Source organism: Zeugodacus cucurbitae, chromosome 6 (genome assembly GCF_028554725.1).
Source record: "Zeugodacus cucurbitae isolate PBARC_wt_2022May chromosome 6, idZeuCucr1.2, whole genome shotgun sequence".
NCBI classification, from domain to species: Eukaryota; Metazoa; Arthropoda; class Insecta; order Diptera; family Tephritidae; genus Zeugodacus; species Zeugodacus cucurbitae.
The window spans coordinates 39,964,995-39,990,085 of NC_071671.1; the positions used below are offsets into that span (position 1 = coordinate 39,964,995).

The window sequence follows — 25,091 nt, forward strand, 5'->3', positions numbered from 1 at the left end:
CACGTACTCTCTAGTGTGTACTCCGTATACTCGTAAAAATGGTGCTAACGCAGGCATTTAGTCGTTATGGCAAATATTTAGCTAATGTATAGATAATGTAATAAAAATGCATATTTACAGACGTACATCTAGGTAAAATAAACGGCCAAGAAGTCTAAATGGCGTATAAAATTTGTAAGCAGTTAATAAGGGTTAATACTCGTAGGCTCAATGTCAACGTAAATCTGTTTAGTGTGCCACAAGTATTCAAAATATAGGTACTTACTACAGCTGATGCAGTAAGAAATTGTTCTAAAACCATCAAGAGAGAATATTGTACTTAGTGCTGCACTAGTTTATGTGATCAACTTCAATAATATTTATTATATTTATTGTAGGGTTTAGGTCTTAATTTATTAACTTAATCAAGCCCTAACCTAAGAAATGATAACTAGATGATAATCTCATAAGTCTCATAAAAAGAATGTACAGATTCCTGTTGTTCCTAAAACTTTAGATACCAATATTTGCCGTAGTGAACTACATCAACAACATTTTTCAAGAAAGTCTACTTATCTCTGAGTCAAAATGGGGTTATTTAGATAGTTTTCAAGAAACAAAGCAGTACAGAATTTATATATCTTAACTAGTATTCCACAGTTGGCTGATAAAAGGCAGTTTTAATATACTAAACCATGAGATCGATATGAGTCAATATGAGTCAAGTTCGCGAATATGTTCAGAAAAGTGCCCTCTCTTATCAATAGACCCTTCCGACTTTTATATACTCCTTTCGGTTCACATGTTCATCATATTTTAGAGAGTATTCGAAATTTCGAGATTCAAGTACAGCTTGAAAATTTAGAGAAGGAAGACAAATATATAACTAACTGTTAAACGTCAATTTTGATATACAAAAAAAGTAATATTTGAGTATCAGCTGTAACAAAATATATACAAAAAAAATATACTCTGTGTCGTATGCGCATGATTTTTGAAAGCTTTGAGATACTTTTTCATTTCCTTCCTTTTAATTTAGAGAATTTATAATAGCATAAGAAACTAAACTAACTCATAAGCAAAATTAGTAAACATTAGTTTAATTGAATTAAAAGAAATATATTAAATAAAAGAAATTAGTAGAAAACAGAGAAAAAAGAGAAAAAAGAGCAATGAAAACCGATGAAAAGAGTAAAACACCAATTCGATGTGCCATGCCATTTTCGTGTATTACAAACTTACATATGTAAGTATAAATATGTCTAAATATAAGAGGCATAACTGTAAAAGAATGCTTAGCAAATCTTTACTATTATAATGTAATTACTGAACTTATTGCAAATTTGTTATAAGCATGTACTTAGTTAAAGTGTGTACAAATAATTTTTTCCAATTTATTGTTGTACAAAGGGGAATTTATTCGCAAAATTTACTTGATTACAAAGTCCACCAGCATTTATTACTTTTATTTAATTAATAATGAATTATATACTTAATTATATGTATGTATATTGAAGTGACAGAGAAAGGGAAAATATTACTGTAAAACTGTAAAACTGTAAAAAAAGAGAAAATGAGAATTAGTTGAATTGAAGCCGTTGCAGAAAACTCAGGACAATTTTCACAAAATTAAAAGCAAAAACAAAAAAAGTTTGAGATATTTCAAAAACTAAAAACAAGTGAAATAAATTATTAAGTAAAGACTTTTGCTAATAATTGCGTTTAACTGCCCGGCAAATCGCGCTGCAAGCAACACACAAAATTAAAAGAGAATTAAAATAAGCAAATGCTTGATGAATTCAAAGCAGAAACGCTACACTGCACCAAATAACGCAAAGCAAAGCAAACCCATTAAGACTGTATATATGAATATAGAGAAACAAATATGAAAATATATTACAAAATGTTAAATACTTTTCTTGTTCAATTGGAAGATTGTTACTTTTGATGTTTAGCTTAAGAGAGAATTTTAATTCACCACTTTCCATTGCGAAAGAAATGACATTTTACTTAAAGCATTACTTTATAGACTACTTTCTGCAAAATAAAATTACAGAAGCAAAATTAAAAAAAAAAAATCTTTTAAATTTAACTAAGAACCATATTACAATTTAAAATTGAATCAAAATAATTAATATTTAAATTATGTGAGAAACATTACTTATTTATACATTAGATCATACATTATTAATACATTAGATCATTAGAATACCAAAAAAAATATATAAACTTTGGAACTGTCATTAAACGCTGCGAAAATATACAAGTTTCATGTAATCACGCTACTTTAGCGCAGTTATCACTAGAACAATTTTATTTTCTATGAATTTAAGTTGATAATTTGGGAGAGATGGCTCTTGTTGATGCTGTGAAAAATAAAACCTGCTTCTAAGAGGTATATTGTCTAATATCTTTCACACCCTACTCTTGAGGTTTAAGAACGCAAAAATGCTGCTTGAAACCAAACCTCGAAGACACGGTGGTTTCAAAAATAATTCGATGCCCAAATAATTAGGCATACTATTATTGGACATACATAGGTACTTTCCTTTGATGTCTATCTTTAAAATATCAGCCATCTAGATCAACTAAAATTTAAGGTCATACTAAAATTGTTGAAAATTTTGTGATCGGCCCTCTGTAATAGGCTCTTCTGAATACTGGTTTCATGAATAGCGGTTGAAAACCACTTACTGTTGGTCCCTTTGAAGAGCGAACAACATTTGACGAAAATTTTTATATCCACAGCAATTTTTTAATATTCGTGTTTAATAATAAATCCATAACTCGAACTTCTAATTGATTTCTAAACTCACTCTTTCATTACAAAGCAAATAGTGACAGTTCTGAATAGAAATTTCTTTACTTAGATTTATCGGCACTAAATTTACGCAAGAAACAAAAAACTTCCTTTTACAAATAAGTGAGCATTTAATAATTAATTATGCATTGAAACAAAAATAAAAAGAAAAAAATCATTCAATTTGCAGCAAATACAAATTTTTTCCCCAGCTAGAGTGTGATTAGTAATGAAGGTCAATTACAAAAAGTAATGTAATGTTGTTCATAATGCAATGCAGACGTTGATGTATTTGAAGTAAAACTCAAAAATATTGAAAAACAAAAATAAACTCAAAATAAAATATGTATTATGTATAAAGGTAGGCATTTAACGCAAAATTAAAAGAAATATGAACATATGTACGTAGAACTGGCATACAAATATGGTATTAACATGTAATGTTTAGTAATTAAGTAATTAGATTGTGTGGAAAATAGCGAGCATATGTTCGATAACTTCAAATAACAAAATTTACAATTTATTGCTGCTTGTTACGATGCATAATGTATTATTCATGAAAATTGTTTAACTAATCAAAGTATTTTACTTCCAATTAAATATATATAAAACTAATTACTCTTAAACCAAATATAGGTAAAGCATAAATATAGTATGCGTACCATAAGCCCCTGCTATAATAATTAAGACACTTTACTGCCCTTATTAAATACTATATAGATATGTATATGTATTACTTGTGCTGAAAGCTGAAAAAACAAGTTCGTGCGTGACTTAAATTTTAAAGGAGAAAATACATATTTTTAACCCTCCCAAACCCAGCCTGAGTTACTTTGCAGCATTTTTGAGAATTTGTTGTAAAGTGTTGAGACTTAACTTACAGTATTGTTGGTCAAAATAGTTATCAACCGAGTTCTCGAAATAAATTTCTACAGAACACTTTTACTGGGTTGAAAGAATACCTCAATAAAGTGCTAATCTGTATGCTAATCTGTATGTACTGATAACAACTGTCTCTTTTATTTATACGAGTTTTTTGTTCGATTCGCCTCTCCTGAGGACTTGTATATTTTATATTTATTTAAATGAATGGTATAGTAATGTCAGCGTGTTCTGGAAGTTGTCAGAAACGAAACTGATGCTATATCGATCAGAGATTTGTCAGAAAATGACTATAAATTTCGATCTCGATATCTCCTCTCTCTAATAATTTTACTACTAAACCGGATATCTCCAAACAGATTCATTTCTGTTCGTACAATTCTCTTTGACTTTGAGACCATGGATCATGCACTCCCTTCTGGATACTTGGACTATCTGTCATTACTTTTCAATCTACGAATTTATTAATGGTTTGATTTCGTCAATCACCTTACAAGAAGGGAGAAAAGATAAATGGTAGATTCAGTGTCAGTTGAGTTTAAAGAGAGCGCAATTTTAAAAGTGAGGTTAAATTCTATTGAAATTTCAGTGCGATTTCCAATCTAATGAAAATTACCCTGCCAACACTCGAAAATGTATTGAGCTGCCATTACACCAGAATACAATATTCATTGAATCCGTTTCAGTCAGCTTCCTATATGAAAAATTGCAAATTGATATGACTGTAATTTATAGTATGTGTTCTAGATTTCACTGGACGGGTGTATTATATTGCACTCCCCAAAAATTCGATTCTTTAAATAAAGTTTAGGTAATCTTAATTGGTTTTAATTAAGTATTACCTATAAGTTTATTTCGAATTTTTGAAATTATAAAAACAAATATGACAAAAATTGCTTTAAACAAGTTAATCATATTAATTACTTAAAATTTTGTGAAAAAACAATTCCATGTCGAGCAAAGTAATTCGAAAAAATTCTAAAAAATGCTGCAACAAAGTCCCAAACAAACCTTCTTCCAACCACTTTTAAAATTCACTAAGTTCATACTATTAGCAACGATATTCAACGATATCTAACTCTTCGAAACTCGTAAGTGTAGAAGATGGAACTTAACTAAAAATTTTATAATCTAGACAATTGGATGAAAGGCAACTTGTTAACGAAATCGGCAATTTACCCAAACGAATAAAAACTTAGGAAAATATACATACATACATACATACAAATGTTTGCAAAAAGTAAAAATAAAAATAAAAACCATTCGCATACAAATATATCTAATATATAATACAATAATACTCGTACTCGTTAAAAGCTCAGACTAGCCAATAAATCAGTGTATTCGTATACTTACAAGTACATACGTACATACATACATACATACAGACAGAAAAACTTGCATTTAAAGAAAAGTATCCGCAGCGGTACCGATTACTATTTACGTATAAGCTGACTGTTATTTTTTTTGATTAGCATATACAATGATTCATACTTATATAATATATACGTACATACGTATACATGCATACATACATATGTATGTACATGTGTAATAGCAAATTTACATAGCTGATATTGATTGCCATAAGATGATGCCGAAATGTGAAACTATCTACACAATAAATAAATAAAAATCAAGTTAATACAAAGTTGTATATACATACATATATATACATAATATATACATACATACATAAATATGGTGGAATTACAAATAAACGCATAGCTAATGTCTATAATCTTAAAATAAGTTTCGATACACAAAGTAATGATTACCAGCTCTATGTGAGTACACAAATCGCAGATTTAACAAATGAGTTTTTCACAACACGCGATATTCGCTATATAAAGACACCTAATAGTCAGAATTGTGTTCTCAGAATGCGCATTCTCAACATTTGGACTGTGTTTTATCAGGTATCGGATATATATATATACTGCTTTTGCTGTCGGGATTTTTGTCGAGTCAGTTGTTTGTTCGATTTGCATGTTGGAAACCGTTGGGTGCTACTCTCTTGTCAAAAAATTTGCAAGTGCTTTGTTTAGTTGAATTTCGTATAAGAGGGTACCACTAAAGTGGTATAACCGCTTTCTTAAATGTTCCTAGTTTGAATGAACGAATTTTATAGAAGTTTTCCATTGTAAAGGGCACATTGAAATAACTGCCAAAAATAACAAAACCATGCTATTAAATATAGAGCAATTCCTTATTTCTTTCAATAACTAAAGATTTAAATTAAAATCAATTTCTTATAGAAGTTGTAAGGCATAGACGCTTTACTAAGGCAAGGGATGAATAAAATGAATGTATTTGAGGCTTCGTTACCTCAAGATTACGCTATAATTGCTGCCAATCTTCTCTGTTCAATTCACTACTCTCTAACATTTGATAACAAATATTATCCATAGGATTTTGGGTTAGATCTACAAAGTTTTGTACAACATACTTTAAACAATTTGCCTCTAAATAACCTATTAAAGGACACAACACAACTTCATAATTTTTATTGTAGAAAGAACCATATAGTTCTTTAAAACAAAATGAAATACATTTTTTAGTTTGCGATTAGATTTATTTGCATTCCTATTTGGCGTTAAAAACTGCAATTTGCGGGTGCTCGTACAAAAATTGGGCGTATTTCTTTTCACAACTTATTTAGAGGTTGATTTTTCTTTAGTTTCAGCCTTTGAACGTTTAAGCTTCCTTATCTGCCATTCATTTCAGTAGTTGATTTGGTTGCTTTAACACTAATCTTTAATATTGGGGATGAATCGTGTAATTAGAAGCTTTTCTGAGTGTACACCTTCCGATTAAATATTGAATATTTTTTCGTAAGTTTCTTTATTTCGAAGAAAATTTGAAATTATTTTTTCACACGTTCACGCTATCCTGTTAATGCAAAATATACATACATGTATGTAGTTTTTTCATCTAAAATAAAAAAAAAACCATTGAAAAAATATATAACGGTACTTCCCACGCACTCTATTTTACCGTTAGAGATATATAGTACGTCTACTTAAAAGCAATAACAACAATAACGAATTTTTCTCTTTATTTTCTGATAAAGAATTCTCGATTTCTTTGTAGTACTTAACAAAAATCACAATTGTCTCTATATAGCCAATATCGCGTAGTGATTCCTGTGTCATTTTCAAAGTAACTAACTGAAGCATTTATTAATTATTACATTGTAATCCAAGGCAGTATTTATAATATACTTATACTCCTATACGTGCTATGCATACATATACATATAAGCTGAGTTAAAACAAAGAAAAAGCAAAACGAAAATGAAAATGAAACGAAAATTGTAATTAAAATTGCTAATAAACAACAACAAAACAATATTATAAATAATCTTCGAACTTTATTGAAATATAATAAAAATAAAAGAATAAAAAAAACTTAAATAAAAATTTCATACATTTTGGCAAAGCTTACTCTCTGTATGTAGTACCACTACACCAACACAAAGTTTATGATTTTCGAAAAACACACATGCTTCAGCAATTTTGAAGCTATCAGTCACACACATTCCACCATTAACACACTTCGTTTCGAAAATAAAATAGCCATGTAGTAAAGAATCATTTCCGTATTCCAAAGAGACAAACCGAAGATTTCGGATTTACACAATTGGATATTGTAAAGAGCACAAGGGCACTTTTGTTAACCTTGAAGCAAATACATAAATGAAATGTTTGTAAACTCTTCTCCAAGAACCTGCACTCATAATACAGCGTTCAAGCCAAAAAAAAAAAAATAATACACAAACTCATAAATGCATAGAGAGTCATAGCCAATCTCAAATATTTCATTACTTTCCATAAATTACATGTACTTCGCCTCTCATTCAAGCTACAAAATTTCGCGTGACATATTCATTACTCTCTCTCACTCTCACGCACTATCTTTCTGCCACTCTAACATTAAATATTCAAAACCTTTTCATCGATTTCACACGTCATGACGCTTCGGCGTTGCATTCTACAAAATTCTTCTCATCGCCATTCAACGTTAAAGTACCTTAGCGTTGTCTCTTTTTAGCAACAAACACACATATTAACTCATTGTATAAGAGTAATGCTAATGTAATGCAATTTATTTTTTCCAAATTCTACCTTGATTGGCATTTAAGTTGGACGAATTCCGTCTTGAAATACAAAGAAGGGATCAAGAAATATTGGCGATGGCGGCCAAAATGAAAACTTTGGAAGAGCAACATCAGGTAAAAGATCGGTTATAAATATTTTTTTATAAGTTCTGTATATAAGGCTGTGTTCACAAAAGCACCTTTGGTGAAGGTTATTTAGTAGATCGGTGATATATGAAAAGAATTACAAGTATATATTCTAATAAGATAGTATAGAAGTAGATATTGACAAATTTGCAGTAATCAAATATAATAAATAATATAAAATAAAGATTACCACAATTAATACCGGAATGTAAAGGTCGCCCATTTTTATTATATACTTTTTCAATCTAAGATTGTAACCTAGATTTTTAGATAAAAGATCAATCATAAGAATTGTCTATAAACTCTCTCGTGGAACTATTGAGATATATTCATTTATCGTTCTACAGTAATATAAAAAGGAGTTGAATCAACTTTTGCTTTGTCATATTAAACAAAACCACAATTTTTAAAATAACGATTATTATCATTTATGTAGCTATCACTTAAGGGTTAGGCTGGTGTGAACATAACCTAATATCTTTGCAAAATCATAATTCCAATAAATTTTGTACAAAATCATGTTTGTAAAATTTCTAGGACTATCAGCGGCACATAGCGGTTCTGAAGGAGTCGCTATGTGCCAAGGAGGAGCACTACAATATGCTGCAGACTGATGTTGAGGAGTTGCGCGCCCGCCTGGAGGAGAAGAATCGCTTGATTGAGAAGAAGACACAAGGCACACTACAAACGGTACAGGAACGGAATCGTCTGACTAGTGAACTCACCGAATTGAAGGATCACATGGAGATTAAAGATCGCAAAATCAACGTGTTACAGCGAAAGGTGCACTATAATACAGAAACATATACCACAACAACAACAACACCACAACCACGCTCTACAGCCACTTCACTACTCACCTCAACTCAAACATACACTGAACTCTAAGCTACTTGATTACATAACATAATTTGTTAAACTACTACACTTCAATTTTGTTAAACAAACAAAATTTGCAAAATAAACTAATGAAAAATTAATTTTTTTCTTTACTTTTATTTCCCATTGGTTTTTTGACACTTGCGTTGCTTTCGTTTGTTCGTTTATTTGTTTTGTACCTTGTTTTTATGCGATACCCATCAGATTGAGAATCTCGAGGATCTGCTCAAGGAGAAGGATAACCAGGTGGATATGGCGCGGGCACGTCTGTCGGCAATGCAGGCTCATCATAGTAGCTCCGAGGGCGCTCTCACAAGTCTCGAAGAAGCCATTGGTGACAAAGAGAAACAAATGGCCCAACTGCGAGAACAGCGAGATCGTGCCGAACATGAAAAGCAAGAGGAGCGCGAATTACATGAGCGTGAAATTGCCGATTATAAAATCAAGTTGCGTGCACTCGAGAGTGAAGTGGAGAAATTGAATACACGCCTGGAGCGTGCTGTCACCGAACGTGAACGCTTGGAGATCAAATTGGAGGCGTCACAAAGTGAATTGGGCAAATCGAAGGCGGAGCTGGAGAAGGCCACCTGCGAGATGGGACGCAGCAATGCCGATTGGGAGTCCACCAAACAACGTATCGCCCGTCTGGAATTGGAGAATGAACGCTTGAAACACGATCTGGAACGTTCACAGGTACTGGAATGTATTGAAGTATACACTCAAGCCGTTTAATATGACCGTTTAAGTGCTCTTTCTTGCTCTTGAATTCTACAAACGTAAAATTAACTACAATTATGTATTGTATATGCGATATAAATATACGTTCGATGTTTTTTATCCCCAAAAAACAAATACTAGTCTAACTATATAAATGCATACTTAACCTACTACCAAATCTAATGATATCAACTATTTACTATAACTATGATAATTACTCAGGTGTTAAATTATTATGAAGATATGAAATCAATACTACCTGCATATATATTTAAATACCTTTAGTACTCAATTTACTTACTTATACATATTCTTATATATTACATGTGTGTTTTTGAAGCATTAACATATTTTACTGTGCTATTATTATTATTTACATGTACACATTTACTCCACTCAACCACCTATGTACCTATGTATCTACAACTATGTTCTACTACTATTACCACCTACTACTATAACTACCACCATAATAGCTGCAGCTAGAAGAACAGACCACACTACATAAAGTAAGATTTTTTTCTATGAAATCCCTAAAAAATCATCATTTTTAATTAACATTAGCTCACGAATAGCATTACAGTTTAAGAAAACCGTTAACAATCACGCTACCAATCGTATCAGACTTCGTAAGTGCTCGTGTGGCGAATAGCAAGTCGCGTGTAAAATCGCTGATCAGGAGTGACTACAATTTCACTCGCTGATTTGCGATTAGAGCTCGTGAGTTGAATATGCGTAGCGCTTACGACGGGAGACTTATAAGAGCATTTACGAGCCTGATACGTTTTCACGCTTAATTGCACTGTATATAAAGAACTTGTAGTTGCTAAAAGTATTTACAAATAGTTCTGTTGTTTTGATGAGTAAAAGTTTCGAATTTGTTCGTATACTAACCAAATAGGGATCTACTCTAATACTAACCTCTATGTGAACTATTTAATCTTTGCCGAAATTATATACAAATTATTGATATTTATACAAAAAATATAAACGTCGTGTTGCACCTCAATATCCTGGCATCTGAAAGTTAATGTATCGGACAGAGTGCTAAATTCCAAATACACATAACACTCATACACAAATACACTATACGCAACGGTCTTTAACTTTTACAGAACGAAACGCGACATAAAATAAAAAGGAAGACCGCGTAAAAATAAATCATATTTTGTAATGTAATCGTAGATCTCATATAGTGATGGATATGGATTCACAGAAGCAACTAAAATTTGGAGAAATCTTTGTGACATTACACTCTTTAGACTGTCGCTTACTTTATCTTCGGTTTAACCAGGAAATATTGAAGTCATGGCGACAAATTCCATAAGCACTTAATTATTTATTTGGACTATCTTATGATCGTGGATTCTATCCTTACCGCCGTCTCTTTATGAGGTTACAAAACTCATTTAATTTTAGGATTTAGATTCACGCTGAAAAGTATACGTTTCTTTTTCTTATCAATAACAAGTTCTGGAAGAAGTGCAACACATATTTAACGCAAATGTCATTAGACAAGTCCACAGTTGTAGATTTTCAATCGAGCTAATAAAAAGTCCTCCCAAGACCCTTAAATCAAGTTCATGAAAATCTCATTAGACAAGTTTAAAAATGGAGATTATGTGAGAATCCCTACAAATATTTCTTGCAAGATCCCATCGAACATTTCTAATGTAAACAAAGCCATAGAAAGCAGTAAACATTTTATTTACATATTACTAATATATATTCTTTGGAAAGCTTTGAAAATAGTTCACCTTGAAATATAATTTCATTCAATTAAAATATCTATCTCTCGACAGCGATATATATATTTATCTTTATCCAGAATATCGAAAAAGTGTCCCATAAATTTTTTAAAACCCCGAAACAACAACGAAAGACATTCAAGTCCAACCATGCTCTGTAATCAAATCCTCCATCATTAGAATTAAGCTTATATGTTGTCTATTAAAAGAACTCACAGTAACATTTAACAGAGTATCTATATAATCAGCTAACAATCGCTAGTTACTGAAAGCCTTAAGCGTTCAAACGGTTCTCCAAATCCCAAGCACTTTAGTTTTCGCTAAGTTCTCAGATTCCGGATGCCACAAACATAAGCGCTTCATTCGTACATTCATATATAGTCCACTAAAAGCACAGCTAAAAGAAGTATTTGACTTTTTTATGTATTAATATTCAAATACTTTTCAGTCCGTACAAAAATTAATGCTCGAGTCAGGACGCTTATCGGTAAGTGACAGTCTCAATATATATTTACCACAAGAACTACATCATTTCGAAAACATAAAGCTCGATCGCTTCATTTGAATGAACCAAGCATTGGTGGCCCGCTACATTTACACGATTCAAACCAACCTTTTCATGTGCATAACTGTCAATAATTATACGACATCACAGCATGATGTAGAGGTAAATTCAATCGGGAAAAATTCACACTTTTGAAAAATGACTGCGACTTAGACACGATGAAGGAACAACTTAAGCATCCTACAAGGAGTATTTGGATTAATATAGGGCAGACAATAATAGTTTTAAAGCTTCAGAAAAGCTGCGCAGTTCCATTATTTTCTAATAAATTACTCTCTAACAAGTATTTATAGGTTTTACAAGATATCAATAATTTCACAAACGAATCTTTTGAAAATTTATAAAATATCTTCCTGCTATTCAGCTCGGAATTTTTCGCGGGAAAAAGTTGTCAAATTTCATTTCTTAGTTAAGCGTGATAGCTGAAACTGTACTAGCTCTATCGACTCTGGTTTTTAGAATCAATTAAAAATGATATATCCTCAGCAATTTCTGGTTATGAAACCAAGTTTTTCAAGCCTTTGTTTAGAGAATAAGCACAGTGTAAGATAGTCACTTTGGGTGTATCATTATAGGCGATTTCTTATCTCCTGGTAAATCTAGTGTATCTATTAGTGACAAGCGGTATTTCACTCCCGGTGTTTTTTTACTGTGATTGAAAAATGGCATATAGCAACTGCGATCAATTGTTGTTAACAGCATTACAATCGCAATGACAGTTCAATTATGTGAGTTCGATCACAGTACCTTTAACAGTTCAGTAATTCTAATACGATCACTGTAGCAATAGCAGCAGCAGTTCTGTAGCAATAACAGGTTGGGTGACTGTAGCAATTCAAGTTGAGTAGCAATAACAGTTCAATGATCACAGGAGCAATTTTTGTTGGGATTTCGATAATTTGGGTACGGTGATTACGAAAGCAGTTAAATGTACCCAAAATGTTTTAATTAGTTGATTGTGATTACAAAAGCAGGTAAATTGGGGTTATTGTTGAAATTAATAAATATAAAAATGTTAGAAATTAAAAACTAAATGTGGAATACAAATGCTCACAAATTCGTTTTTTGTTGCGATCGCAATAGCAATATAAAATCACAGTGATTTAAAAAGAGCAATATCGCTCATTACTACTATATACTTACTGAATTAATTTATTTTAATAAGGGTATACTTCTTTGTGTCGGTCGCAGAATACAATTTATATAACTCAAACTGTTTCGATATAGACCAGTTTTCGTGTGCTGAAATGTAGATACTCTTTTGAATGTCCAAATACTGTACAGAAAATACTTTTGTAGATAAAAATATATACAAAACGGAAGTAAACAAATATTGGTAAATTTTTCAAAAATCGATGGCCTGCTTTTAGGCGCAAAGTGCTTTTACTGCAATAAAGTACAATTTATAGCGGCAAAATGTGCAGTGAAATCATCATAAAGCTATAAATACAGTACAAACGCCTACAATATACCTTTGTAAATAATTATGTACATAAACACGAACACACGTACACACGCACACACTTACGAATACATGGTATATACCTCATAAATGTTGTGTTGTAAATGCATTGTTGTCAACTACATTTTTTATAAAGAAAGACAAGATTCTCTGCTGTATAGACTGTTGCACGCATCCTATTCCTTAATGGACCATTGCACATTCGTACTTACATATACATTAGCATTATTATAAATAAATTTACGCTAATTATAATAATGTTATTATCTTCGTTCCTGCGCAATATAGACAACATTTGGCCGCACAACAATGACTACTTCTCAAGAATTGGACCGAGCACAAGAGCGCGCCGACAAGGCAGCCGCGGAACTGAGGCGAACACAGGCTGAGCTCCGCGTCACACAGGTACGAAAACATACATTTATTTACGGTACTCTATATGCAACTGCATACACACATATATAATTTAACGGTATCAGCAATTGCATTCTTTTGAAATATTTTTCACTAAAACTACACGAACATATTTACATTCACACACACACACATACATACATAGTATACATACGTATAAACCTATATAATCAGTATATAAATAACTCTAACTGTTATATCGTATAATATATTCGTATAATGTATATTCACACAAACACTTACACACATTAGACTTCATCGAAGTGAAATTTTTAATTCAAAAGAGTTTTACTTGAAAGTGGTGTTAATATTTGATTTGATTTGATTGTACTTATTATGAAAAATACTCGTTTACTACAATAATTGATACAATTGATTGATATGATAAGCAAAATGCTTTTTGATTTTCAGTTCATAGTTATTTTTACATATATAAATATATTTACATATACATATCGCACCTAAGTGTAATTGAAATCAATTATTCCGTACAACAACAAAAACTAATACTAAAAACATAAACAAATTTGACATCAAAATGTTTACTCACATTGTACACTTCAGCTAGTGTGTTACACGTCGCAGTTATCAGCGAAAGTATTCAAAAGCTCCATACAACATACTCACCTATGTATGTCGTTTTAATCGGATTCATGCACAGCAAACATGCATACTAGGTACCTACATATATAGCTCGAAAGTGAATGGAGTGTAATTAAATACATGCATCCTCAATCAAGTACACACCACAATCAAATAAATCACCGTCGGCTTTACAGCTTATGTCAAAAGATCATAATACCGAATAAGTCAAGAAGCAGAGATGCATCGTGTGGTTTTGCCGAAGTGCTTTAATGGTATACGAAAGAACTTTCCCAGAGCTGGGACGATTTCACAAAAATTTTTTTATCATAATATTTTTATGCATATAATGTGGAGCAGTTCAAGTTCACTAATGGACTAACTCACCTAAATGGGTCCGATTCTCGTGTTACTTAAACATGTTATGCTGATTCATTTCAATTGAGTTTTATAAAGTTTTGCATTTTTCGATAAAATACTATTTCGATTTCGGTATTAATTACTCCTACCCCTTCCGCTATATACTACCCTCTTAAGGTCTTTATACGAGAAATACGAAAATCCCACGATTCAATGTCTCTAGCTCCTCTAGAACAACTATCTTGGAGTTATCCTAGATAATAAACTAAGCTTGAGAGAACAAACAGTGCAGCGTTTCCAAATCTCTCTAAATATGGAAATCCTGCAGTAGAGCCATTGTCACAAAGTGGGGTCTTTGATCCCAAATGGTATACAAGTGTTATTCGACCGATACTAACATAAGGTGAAATAGTTTGGTTGAAAGTACTCATGAAAAAGTGCCGGATGAAACCGCTGGAACAGGTTCACCGGGTCTGTTTGCTAGGGATAACCGGTGATATGAAAACTACTTTCACAAGGCCTCGAGAGGTTATACTAGATATCTGGGCATTATACTTTCAAGTGAAGTGTGCTGCAGCACTCACAGCTAGTCGGCTAAAGATCTTGGGACACTGGACCCAAACTCTGTACCAATGGAGTCATGGTATCATACTAGATTTTGTCACAGAACTCGGAATAGGTTGTGACCGGGAAATTGAGACTGTTGAGTAAATAAATGTAACCAGTAGAATAATGGGCCAACGATACAATTATCGATAGTACCAATGGTGAAATGTATATATTCTTCTGTAAAAACCCACATACAGAAAACAGCATCAAACTAAACGACTACATGTCGGTCTTTTAAGCTGAGATTGTCAGACCAAGGGAAGGCGCTAAGTGGGCATGCAGCCTAACCAACAAGTCCATCAACTTTTTCGTATATAGCAAAGTAGCAATTAAGGTTATCCGCTGCGCCAACACGAAACGTCGCTGTGTTAGATCATGAAAAAGAAAATCAATAGACTAGCAGGAGAAAACTCAATTAATATCACCAGCTGGGAACGCTGTTGCCGTAAACTGCCTAGATCTTTCAGTTCACTCAAGCTCTGCCAAAAGCAATGGATGCCAGGGGAACTTCTCAGATCTTGGAACACTTTCCGTGTTGTTCATAATGGACAAACCAAAAAACTTCTTATTTTGAGCAAAAGAGAACTAAGCTGTATCACAGCGGCCACCTTTAAAGACTTGGTATAGTTTACCCGCCAGTGAGCTCAAAGTCTTCCTGCATACGACTCGGTACATCTCGCATAAAGAAAGTGTTAAAAAATTTGACAAAAGTTGTGATCTCAGAGATTCATTCTCACAACCCGATTTATACCCGAAATCATTAGATTCATTCACACACACACACACTCATACATAATATATACACACACATAAGTACAATTATTCAATGCATAAAGTATTTCATAAAATTTAGAAAAAAAAAGTATTAATATTTGTCTACTATTGCTCTAGTGCTAACTACTATTGCTATTGCTACTTAACATACTACTCTTAACTACTAAATACTAATTATGTAAACTTAACTAATTCTCTCTAATGGTTATTTTCAAACAATTCAAATAACCGTGTTACGCTTACGTTCATACTCGTATCTACTCGTATCTCGTATTATAGGGCGATACAGATAAACGTTTTGTGAGTAATTGCTTCCAAAATCGCAAACAACAAGTATCCAAAGTTTCAAAATCCTCGTTTTTGAGTATATCAATTTACATTCTATACATACCATACATACATATATACATATAGTCTAAATACATGTCATACTCGTTAATTAACATGCAGCATACTTATAAATACAACCATAATAGTCTATTCGAAACGTTCGTACATTCCTATTAATTCGTATAATATGATTCGTATTATAGACATGTCATCGTGTCGTTGAAACTTGGCGAAATTCCTGCATACTCGTACATACTATACATATTACATACATATGTACATCCATCTGATGTTCTCATGCATTCTGTCTAAATCACACTTACTAACCGTTATTTTGTTCAAAACTATTTTCGCAAATAATTTATGAAACTAACCTTCCTTTATTAAATAATTATGCTTAACTTTTGCGCATATTTATACAATGCATATTCAAAATGCGAAAGTAATTAAATTTGCCTTAGACGCTTTGGTTATTTCAATTTTTGCCAAACTTCTTTGCTAATGCTTAAGTGGAACAATTAATTTGAGCGCCATGTAAACACTGTAAATAAATATTAAATATAGAAACATTTGAATGTAATTTATCGAGCTATTTTAACTGAGCTTAATACCTTAGCTAACTATGTGCTGTCTTCGGAGTTAATGAGTATCTGAAATAAAAATATTGAGGAATGTTATTAGGTTGAAGGTATTTCCTATACAGTGACCTACGATTTTTGAAAAATATGATAACGAAAGTAAGGGGTAAAAATAACCTAGTGGGGTTGCACTCCGGGAGTGCAGGAAGAAGTGAAAACTTGAACTTATGGCGCGTTGGGCACTTTTTTGGGTGAGCATTTTTAGGTGCGCTCTCGACAATAAAAATTGTACATAAAAAATCAAGTTTATCAAAGCAATGTGGGCACTTTTTGAATGGACATGAAGTAGAAACTATATTCGAAGGAAGTACCTAGTGAAATTCTCTACTAAATTGAGTATATTTCCGAATTTTCGGGTTTTCCTACTTTTCCGGCTTTCCCATAATTTTTAGCGATTTTCCGACCATCGAATCATGTCCCTATTGAAATTCTCTAATAAAATGAGTATATTTTCGATTTTTCAGGTTTTCCTACTTTTCCGGCTTTCCGATAATTTTTCATTCTTAGCTGAAATGAGCATAGAGTTAATTTTCCTAATTTCCCAAAATTTCGAGATTTGTAAAAATTTATCAACTTCAAACTTTAAATGCAGCGCCTTTTTAAACGCTAGCGCCAAACTTGTATTCTTGTAATGTAACTGTTGGTAAAACAGGAAAAAGTCTAACGGTGTGATATCACACGATCTTGGTAGCCAATCGACCGGTCCAAAACGTGTAATAATCTGCTCACCGAAGTGTTCTCTCAATAAATCCATTAATTGATGCGATGTGTGGGGAGCGGCGCCGACTTGTTGAAACCAAATGTCGACGAAATTACAAGATTTGATTTCAGGCATCAAATAGGCGGTAACCATGGCGCGATAGCCATTGAGCCAGAAATGGGCAGAATTGGGCTCGAAAATGTCGGATCTTCTTGGAACTTTTCAAGAACCCGTAGAGCGAAGTAATGTCGCTTGGGAGGGTCGAGCGGTTTCAGTTCTTGCACTGTATTTTGTATACTTTCAGTTCGAGTTGCTGCGAATGACGCCGAATCGACTCTCCACGGTCTTCATGAACACTCTCAGCTACAGAGAGCTATATTTTCTTCACTGCGTGTTGGACGTGGTCTATACTGGGTCTCAAAATGGGTGATAGTGTTGCGAATAGTACGCTCAGTAGGCCAGAATTTTCGTAATAAAATTGAACAATTTGTAAACGTTGTTCAGGCGTAATACCTCTGACAGACGGCGGCGTTAATAAGGATTAACTGCTTTCAACAGGAGTAATTCGGGAGTTATCTCAGTTAACTCCGTTTGCTAACTCCCATTTAATCCTCAAAATTTTAGAGAATAATCCGACTGATTTGAAATAAAAAACTTAATCTTATGTGAAATAAAAGTTTTCTGTATATTTAACTTCATTTAAAATGGTTTAAAATCCAATGAAAATAGTATTATTATACATTTTTTGGGAACTATCATATTATATACGCATACATTGTTGTATGTACAGCTATTTTAATGTAAAGTGTTAGCTTTGAGAAACACAAACAAACCACAGACGCGTTCGAATTGATTGTTCCAGTGCAGCTAAAGCTTGCTAAGTATTGAAAGTATATGTTAATCGAAACGCAGTATGGATCATGTTTATTTAGCTTGGATAATCTGTTGTGAGTATTGAGTTTATTTGAAGCAAATCGTTGTCATCGCATACCACTTGTGAACATGTAAAATAATCGCGCATACTCGTACATATATTAAATGAAATTATTGCATTTTTTATTTCGCTCTCAATTGTAATCGTGTCATATCACCTTTCCAAAAACAAATAGAATACAAAATAAAAAGAAATCATGAAACGCACGCACGCGCACCTCTGTACATATTGTAAAGAATCAAAACAAATGCCTAAAGTCACTCGTTTCTACGTCATTACATTGCTCGTGTCCGTTTCATTTCGCTGTCACCGAATGCATTTGTTGTGGCGCTTTCCACGTTCTATGTTTCCATTAGCGTACATAACTGTTTGCCAAGAATGATAGAGATATCAAGATTGCGACGCGCTTAGTCATAAACGAAATGAACTGTCAAGCTACATAGTAATTGTAAAGCAGTTTCCTTATTTCGTCACAAGCTAAATCAGTTTACTATCAAACTGTCATAATCTCTATTTCTATCATTCTTGACTATTTACTATATAAGTCATCCAAACAATATTTTTGACATTATCACACCAATCTCTTTGATTCGTTTCTCTTATTTTTCAACATTTTAGTAAGATCGAAGTAAATTCTAGTAGTTGTTCGAAAAATCCTCTTGTGCAATTGTCATGTCATAGTACCTAGCATAATTTCAATGTAAAATTAATAAATATAATTTTATATTTTTATTTTCCTCTCCCCCTCTACGCGTTTCAGTCGGATGCGGAGCGTGCTCGTGAAGAGGCGACCGCGTTGCAGGAGAAGCTCGAGAAGAGTCAAGGTGAAGTGTATCGCCTTAAAGCGAAGCTCGAGAATGCACAAGGTGAACAAGAGAGCCTGCGCCAGGAGCTGGAGAAGGTGCAGGGCGGTGTGTCACGCATACATGCCGATCGAGATCGCGTAAGTATTCATCAATTTGACTCCAAATTATGAGTTATGTACAAATTATGAGGGCTAATTAAATAACTACTGGACTTCTGAAGAGAAAGAGTATTTCGATATAAGGGACTATAAAATTAAAATTAAATTTTGATAAAGTTTAGGAATAGTTTCTCCAATCTACCTTTTGATGTTTTTAAATACTGATTCTAGTTTAATATATCGTCTACAAGCTACAAGCTTTGATAGAGCAGTGGCTTCGTCATTTCGTAACGTTTGAAATAATTTTTCTCTCTAAATGGTGTTTGGCCTCTGGATAGGCAAGATGTATTTTAGAACATTGTTGATTTCAACGATGTAGTTTAGCCTGAAAAATTTATCTACTAATACTAGATAACAAGGGATATTATTAAAGGTTCAAACAGATTATTAACTTGTTTAAAATGGTATCTTTAGAAATTTAGATCAATAACAACATGTATTTCATTAAATGCTGGTTTTATTGATAATACACGTTTCATACATTCATCTTCATAAAATTTTAAAATGTGTTTTTGCTCGAACTTAATACTAACTAACTTCCTCTTAGGCCTTCTCGGAAGTGGAGAAGATGAAGGAAGAGATGGAGCGAACTCAGGCCACACTGGGCAAAGCACAACTGCAGCAGGAGAAACTGCAGAACTCATTGGATAAAGCCCAGAATGAGGTCGATCACTTGCAGGAGAAACTCGACAAATCGGTAGCTGAAAACAGACGCTTGGTACTCGAAAAAGAGAAGCTTACCTACGACTATGACAACTTACAGTCGCAGCTGGACAAGGCGCTGGGGCAGGCGGCGCGTATGCAAAAGGAACGCGAAACCCTTACGCTCGACACAGATCGCATACGCGAGAAACTAGAGAAGACTCAGGTATGCATTGCCAACCAACAAACTTACACACATACACACATCCGCATAGACGTTGTAACTAAATATATAATCACTTTCGACGCGTTCCCTTATAGATTCAATACTATTGAATCTAAACTCTCTACTAAAAGTCTAATAATAACAACTATGTATATACTAGAATATGTGTAGTATGTATTTACTAACTAATATACTACAACTATAACCGCCCTCTTATGACAACTACCAAATACCTATGCTATGTATATGTATGTGTATGGAGTAAACTTAATGTTGTTAATGTATATACAATATGCCTATTATATACATACATATATGTACATGCAATATTTTATAAAAAATAAAACACTAAATTAGATGCAACTAGCACGTATACAAAAAGAGCGGGATCAGTTCTCCGATGAGTTGGAAACACTCAAAGAACGCTCCGAGTCATCGCAAACCTTACTGATGAAAGCGGCGCGCGATAAGGAGGCAATGCAAACCGATTTGGAAGTGCTCAAGGAGCGTTATGAAAAGTCGCACGCCATACAACAAAAATTGCAGGTAATGCCATACAAGAACAACAAACGCACACAGTTACACATGCACATATACATTCAGCACAGCATTGCACTCACTCCATACCGGTAGCTGGTGTCTTCTACATACGCCCTGTTTCGAGCTCTCAAATATTTCAGTAATTCTCTTTATTAGCGTAGATACCGCTTATGCGGTTATAGCCGAGTTAAAAACAGCGCGACAGCAATTTTTCCATTTGACCTAGCCAGCGTATCCGCTGTCTTTTTATTCGCTGAACTATGTCAATGTCGTCGTATAGCTCATCGTTCCGTCGTCTGCGGTATTCGGCGTTGCCAATGTTCTGAGGACTATAAATCTTGCGCAAAACCTCTCTCTCGAAAACTCTAAGTGCCGTCTCATCGGATGTTGACACTCTTCTGCGCCATAAAGTAGCACGGGAATGATGAGGGACTTGTAGGGTTTGGTTGTTGTTCATCGAGAGAGGACTTTAATTTTCAATTGCCTACTCTGTAGTAGGCTCCTGTTGACAAGAGTGATTCTGCGTCGGATTTCGAGGCTGACATTGGTTTAGGTATTAATACTGTTTCCAAGATAGACGAAAATATCTACGACTTCAAAGTTATGACTGTCAACAGTGATGTGGGAGCCAGACGCAAATACGCTGACTGTTTGTTTGACAGGAGATATTTCGTCTTGACTTCATTCACCACCAGACGCATTCACTTTGCTTCCTTATCTAGTCTTGGAAAATCAGAATTAATGGATCGGATGTTATCAATATCATCGGCGTACGCCAGCAACTGTACACTCTTAGAGAAGATTGTACCTTCTCTAATAATTTCTGCGGCTCGTATCATCGTATCGTGAGTCACCCTAAATGAAACAGCAGATTCGTTGATTATGGACATGAAATTTTGGAATTTAACTTAATAAGCTCCGTCTTTATCTTCACATAAAGAGTTGATAGGTATTATATCGTGATTTTCATTTCATTCAATTGCACATTCCACGATACGAATTCTCGACAGGGTTGTAATAAGAACCACTCTCAGCTCCCTACATACTACATATGCATACATACATACCATACATATTATGCGCATTGTACGAATTGGCTTCAAAAATGCTTAAATTTATGAGCTTTTAATTTTAATTTCGATTCGCATGCGTTAAGATTTCCAATTGGCTGTTTGTAAATTGTGTTCTAACATTAGTCAAGCGTTATTAGTAAACATTTATGCATCATTTACACAACTGGAAAAGTCCTCTAGAAGACTGAAAATTGTGGTAATTTTTGTTTGCGCTAATGATTCTCTTTGCAGATGGAGCGTGACGACGCTGTTACCGAGGTGGAGATACTTAAAGAGAAACTAGACAAAGCACTGTATGCTAGTCAGAAGCTCATCGATGAGAAAGACACCTCCAATAAAGAATTTGAGAAGATGCTTGAGAAGTACGATCGCGCGCAAAATGAAATTTATCGACTACAGTCACGTTGTGATACTGCCGAAGCAGATCGTGCACGTTTAGAAGTCGAAGCAGAACGTTCCTCTTTGGCTGCGTCCAAGGCGCGTGAGGATCTGCGCAAATTACAAGAGGAGAGCACTCGTTTACAGGAAGCCTGTGATCGCGCCGCGCTGCAACTGAGCAGAGCCAAGGAAAGCGAAGACAATGCACGTGTTGAGCTCGAGCATAATCGTGAACGTTTCGATAAGATACAGACCGATTTGCGACGATCGCAAGGTGAAAAAGAACACTTGCAATCCGAGTTGGAACGTGTCACATACGAACTGGAGCGCGCACATGCCGCACAAACCAAAGCCAGCGCCAGTGTGGAAGCGGCAAAGGAGGAAGCTGCGCACTATGCTGTTGAATTAGAGAAAATGCGCGATCGCTATGAGAAGAGTCAAGTGGAGTTACGTAAACTTCAGGATACCGATACATTTGGACGTGAGACCCGTCGCCTTAAGGAAGAAAATGAGCGTCTCCGTGAAAAACTGGACAAAACCCTTATGGAACTCGAAACGATTCGTGGCAAGTCCCAATATGAATCCGAATCCTTTGAAAAATACAAAGACAAGTATGAAAAGATTGAGAATGAAATTCAAAACATGGAATCCAAACTGCATGAGACCACCCTGCAACTGGAATTGTCGAAGGGCGAGGTTGCTAAGCTACTTGCCAATCAAGAGAAACAACGTAGCGAGTTGGAGCGGGCGCATATTGAGCGCGAGAAGGCACGTGACAAGCACGAGAAACTGCTAAAGGAGGTGGAGCGATTGCGTCTGCAGCAACAATCGGCCATCAGCCCTGGCGAGTCGGTGCGCGCATCGATGTCGGCGGGCGAGCGCCAAGAGATCGATCGATTACGCGATCGACTCGAGAAGGCGCTGCAATCGCGCGATGCCACCGAACTCGAAGCGGGCCGCCTCGCCAAGGAGTTGGAGAAGGCGCAGATGCATTTAGCCAAACAGCAGGAAGCGAACGAATCCACGCGCATCGAATTCGAACGCATGTCTGCCGAACTCGGCCGCCTGCACGATCGTCTCGAGAAGGCAGAGGCCGAGAAGGAGTCACTACGCCAATCAGCACGCAATGGCGCAGACAAACCGCATCCACAACTCGAAAAGCACATGCAGAAATTGGAAGCCGATTGCAAGCAATTGGCCATCGAACGGGAGCAATTGGTGTTACAGCTCGAGAAGAGCCAAGAGATATTGATGAATTTCCAAAAGGAGTTGCAAAATGCCGAAACCGAATTGCAAAAAGCGCGTGAAGAGAACCGCAAAATGCGCAATGGTCATCCGGTATCACCCGCGGCGCCTGCCGAGCTACAAGCCATGCAACAGGAGATACAGGTGTTGCAACAAAAGTTACAAGAATCCGACAAAGCACTACAGGCCGCTAGTGCCGCAGCGGGCGCGAGTGGCGCCAATCGGGAGGAGGTCGAGCAGTGGCGCAAGGTGCTCGAAGCTGAGAAGAATCGCGCAGAAATGGCCGATAAAGCCGCACAAGAAATGCATAAACGCATACAAGTAAACAAATGAAGCTCTAATCTCTTACCCCGCCCACTGTGCAGAGTCAGTACTAATTAATCTATTTTACAGTTGATGGATCAGCACATTAAGGAGCAGCATCAACAAATGCAGAAGATGCAACAGCAGATAGCACAACAGCAACAACAACAACAACAACAACAACAGCAACAACAAGTGTCCGGTAATGCTCAAGAAGTAACGAAGGAGCTGGAGAAGGTGAAAGGTGAACTGCAGTCCGCCTGCACTGAACGCGACCGTTTCCAACAACAGCTGGAGTTACTGGTACAGGAACTGGAGAAGAGCCAGGTGAGTAATCCCGCTGAAATGGAAACCTGCAGCCGTTCTTAATCCATAAACATTTAGCTTTCAAACCAGGAGCAATCGAAACAATTGCAAACTGCCCAACAACAAGTGCAACAGCTGCAGCAACAGGTGCAAATGTTGCAACAACAAGTACAACAACTACAGCAGGCGGGCACTTCCGGTGCAGCCGCCACCGATGTGCAGCGTCAACAATTGGAGCAACAACAGAAACAATTGGAGGAAGTGCGCAAGCAGATCGACAACCAAGCCAAGGCCACGGAAAGCGAGCGCAAGATCATCGAAGAGCAGCGCAAGCAGATCGAAGCCAAACGCAAGGATATCGAGGAGAAAGAGAAGAAAATGGCCGATTTCGATGTGCAGTTACGCAAGCGAAAGGAGCAAATGGATCAGTTGGAGAAGTCGCTGCAAACGCAGGGTGGCGGTGCTGCGGCAGCCGGCGAGCTTAACAAGAAACTCATGGACACACAGCGACAACTAGAAGGGTAAGTTGCCAACAAAGAACAAAATGTATTTACAACGGTGTATTTGTAATTAACGATCTTTTCTTCTATCCCTCACAGCTGCGTTAAGGAACTGCAAAACACCAAGGAGGAGCACAAAAAGGCAACCACCGAATGCGAACGATTACTTCAACTGGTGCAAATGTCGCAAGAGGAACAGAATGCCAAGGAGAAAACCATTATGGACTTACAACAGTACGTAGCGGATTATCACACTTTTTAAATGTTCCATTAAATTATTATTATTTTCTTTTTT

At 35.1% G+C, this 25,091-nt stretch overlaps 1 protein-coding gene across 10 annotated transcripts in view; it reads left to right on the top strand.

Annotated features, from left to right (window-relative positions):
* LOC105216876 (trichohyalin) overlaps positions 1-25,091 on the top strand; it is a 97,793-nt gene that overhangs the window by 61,475 nt on the left and 11,227 nt on the right. For 5 of the 10 annotated variants that reach the window (XM_011191600.3, XM_054233059.1, XM_054233060.1 and 2 more), the window contains 13 exons: positions 7,806-7,895; positions 8,445-8,690; positions 8,991-9,479; positions 9,980-10,012; positions 11,700-11,738; positions 13,567-13,683; positions 19,380-19,562; positions 20,131-20,451; positions 20,809-20,997; positions 22,296-24,008; positions 24,081-24,317; positions 24,375-24,817; positions 24,896-25,030. In XM_011191600.3, coding sequence (XP_011189902.1) covers positions 7,806-7,895; positions 8,445-8,690; positions 8,991-9,479; positions 9,980-10,012; positions 11,700-11,738; positions 13,567-13,683; positions 19,380-19,562; positions 20,131-20,451; positions 20,809-20,997; positions 22,296-24,008; positions 24,081-24,317; positions 24,375-24,817; positions 24,896-25,030 — 4,235 coding nt within the window. The remainder of the gene's footprint in view (positions 1-7,805; positions 7,896-8,444; positions 8,691-8,990; positions 9,480-9,979; positions 10,013-11,699; positions 11,739-13,566; positions 13,684-19,379; positions 19,563-20,130; positions 20,452-20,808; positions 20,998-22,295; positions 24,009-24,080; positions 24,318-24,374; positions 24,818-24,895; positions 25,031-25,091) is intronic. The other 5 variants (XM_054233065.1, XM_054233061.1, XM_054233062.1 and 2 more) reach the window with 5 other exon arrangements.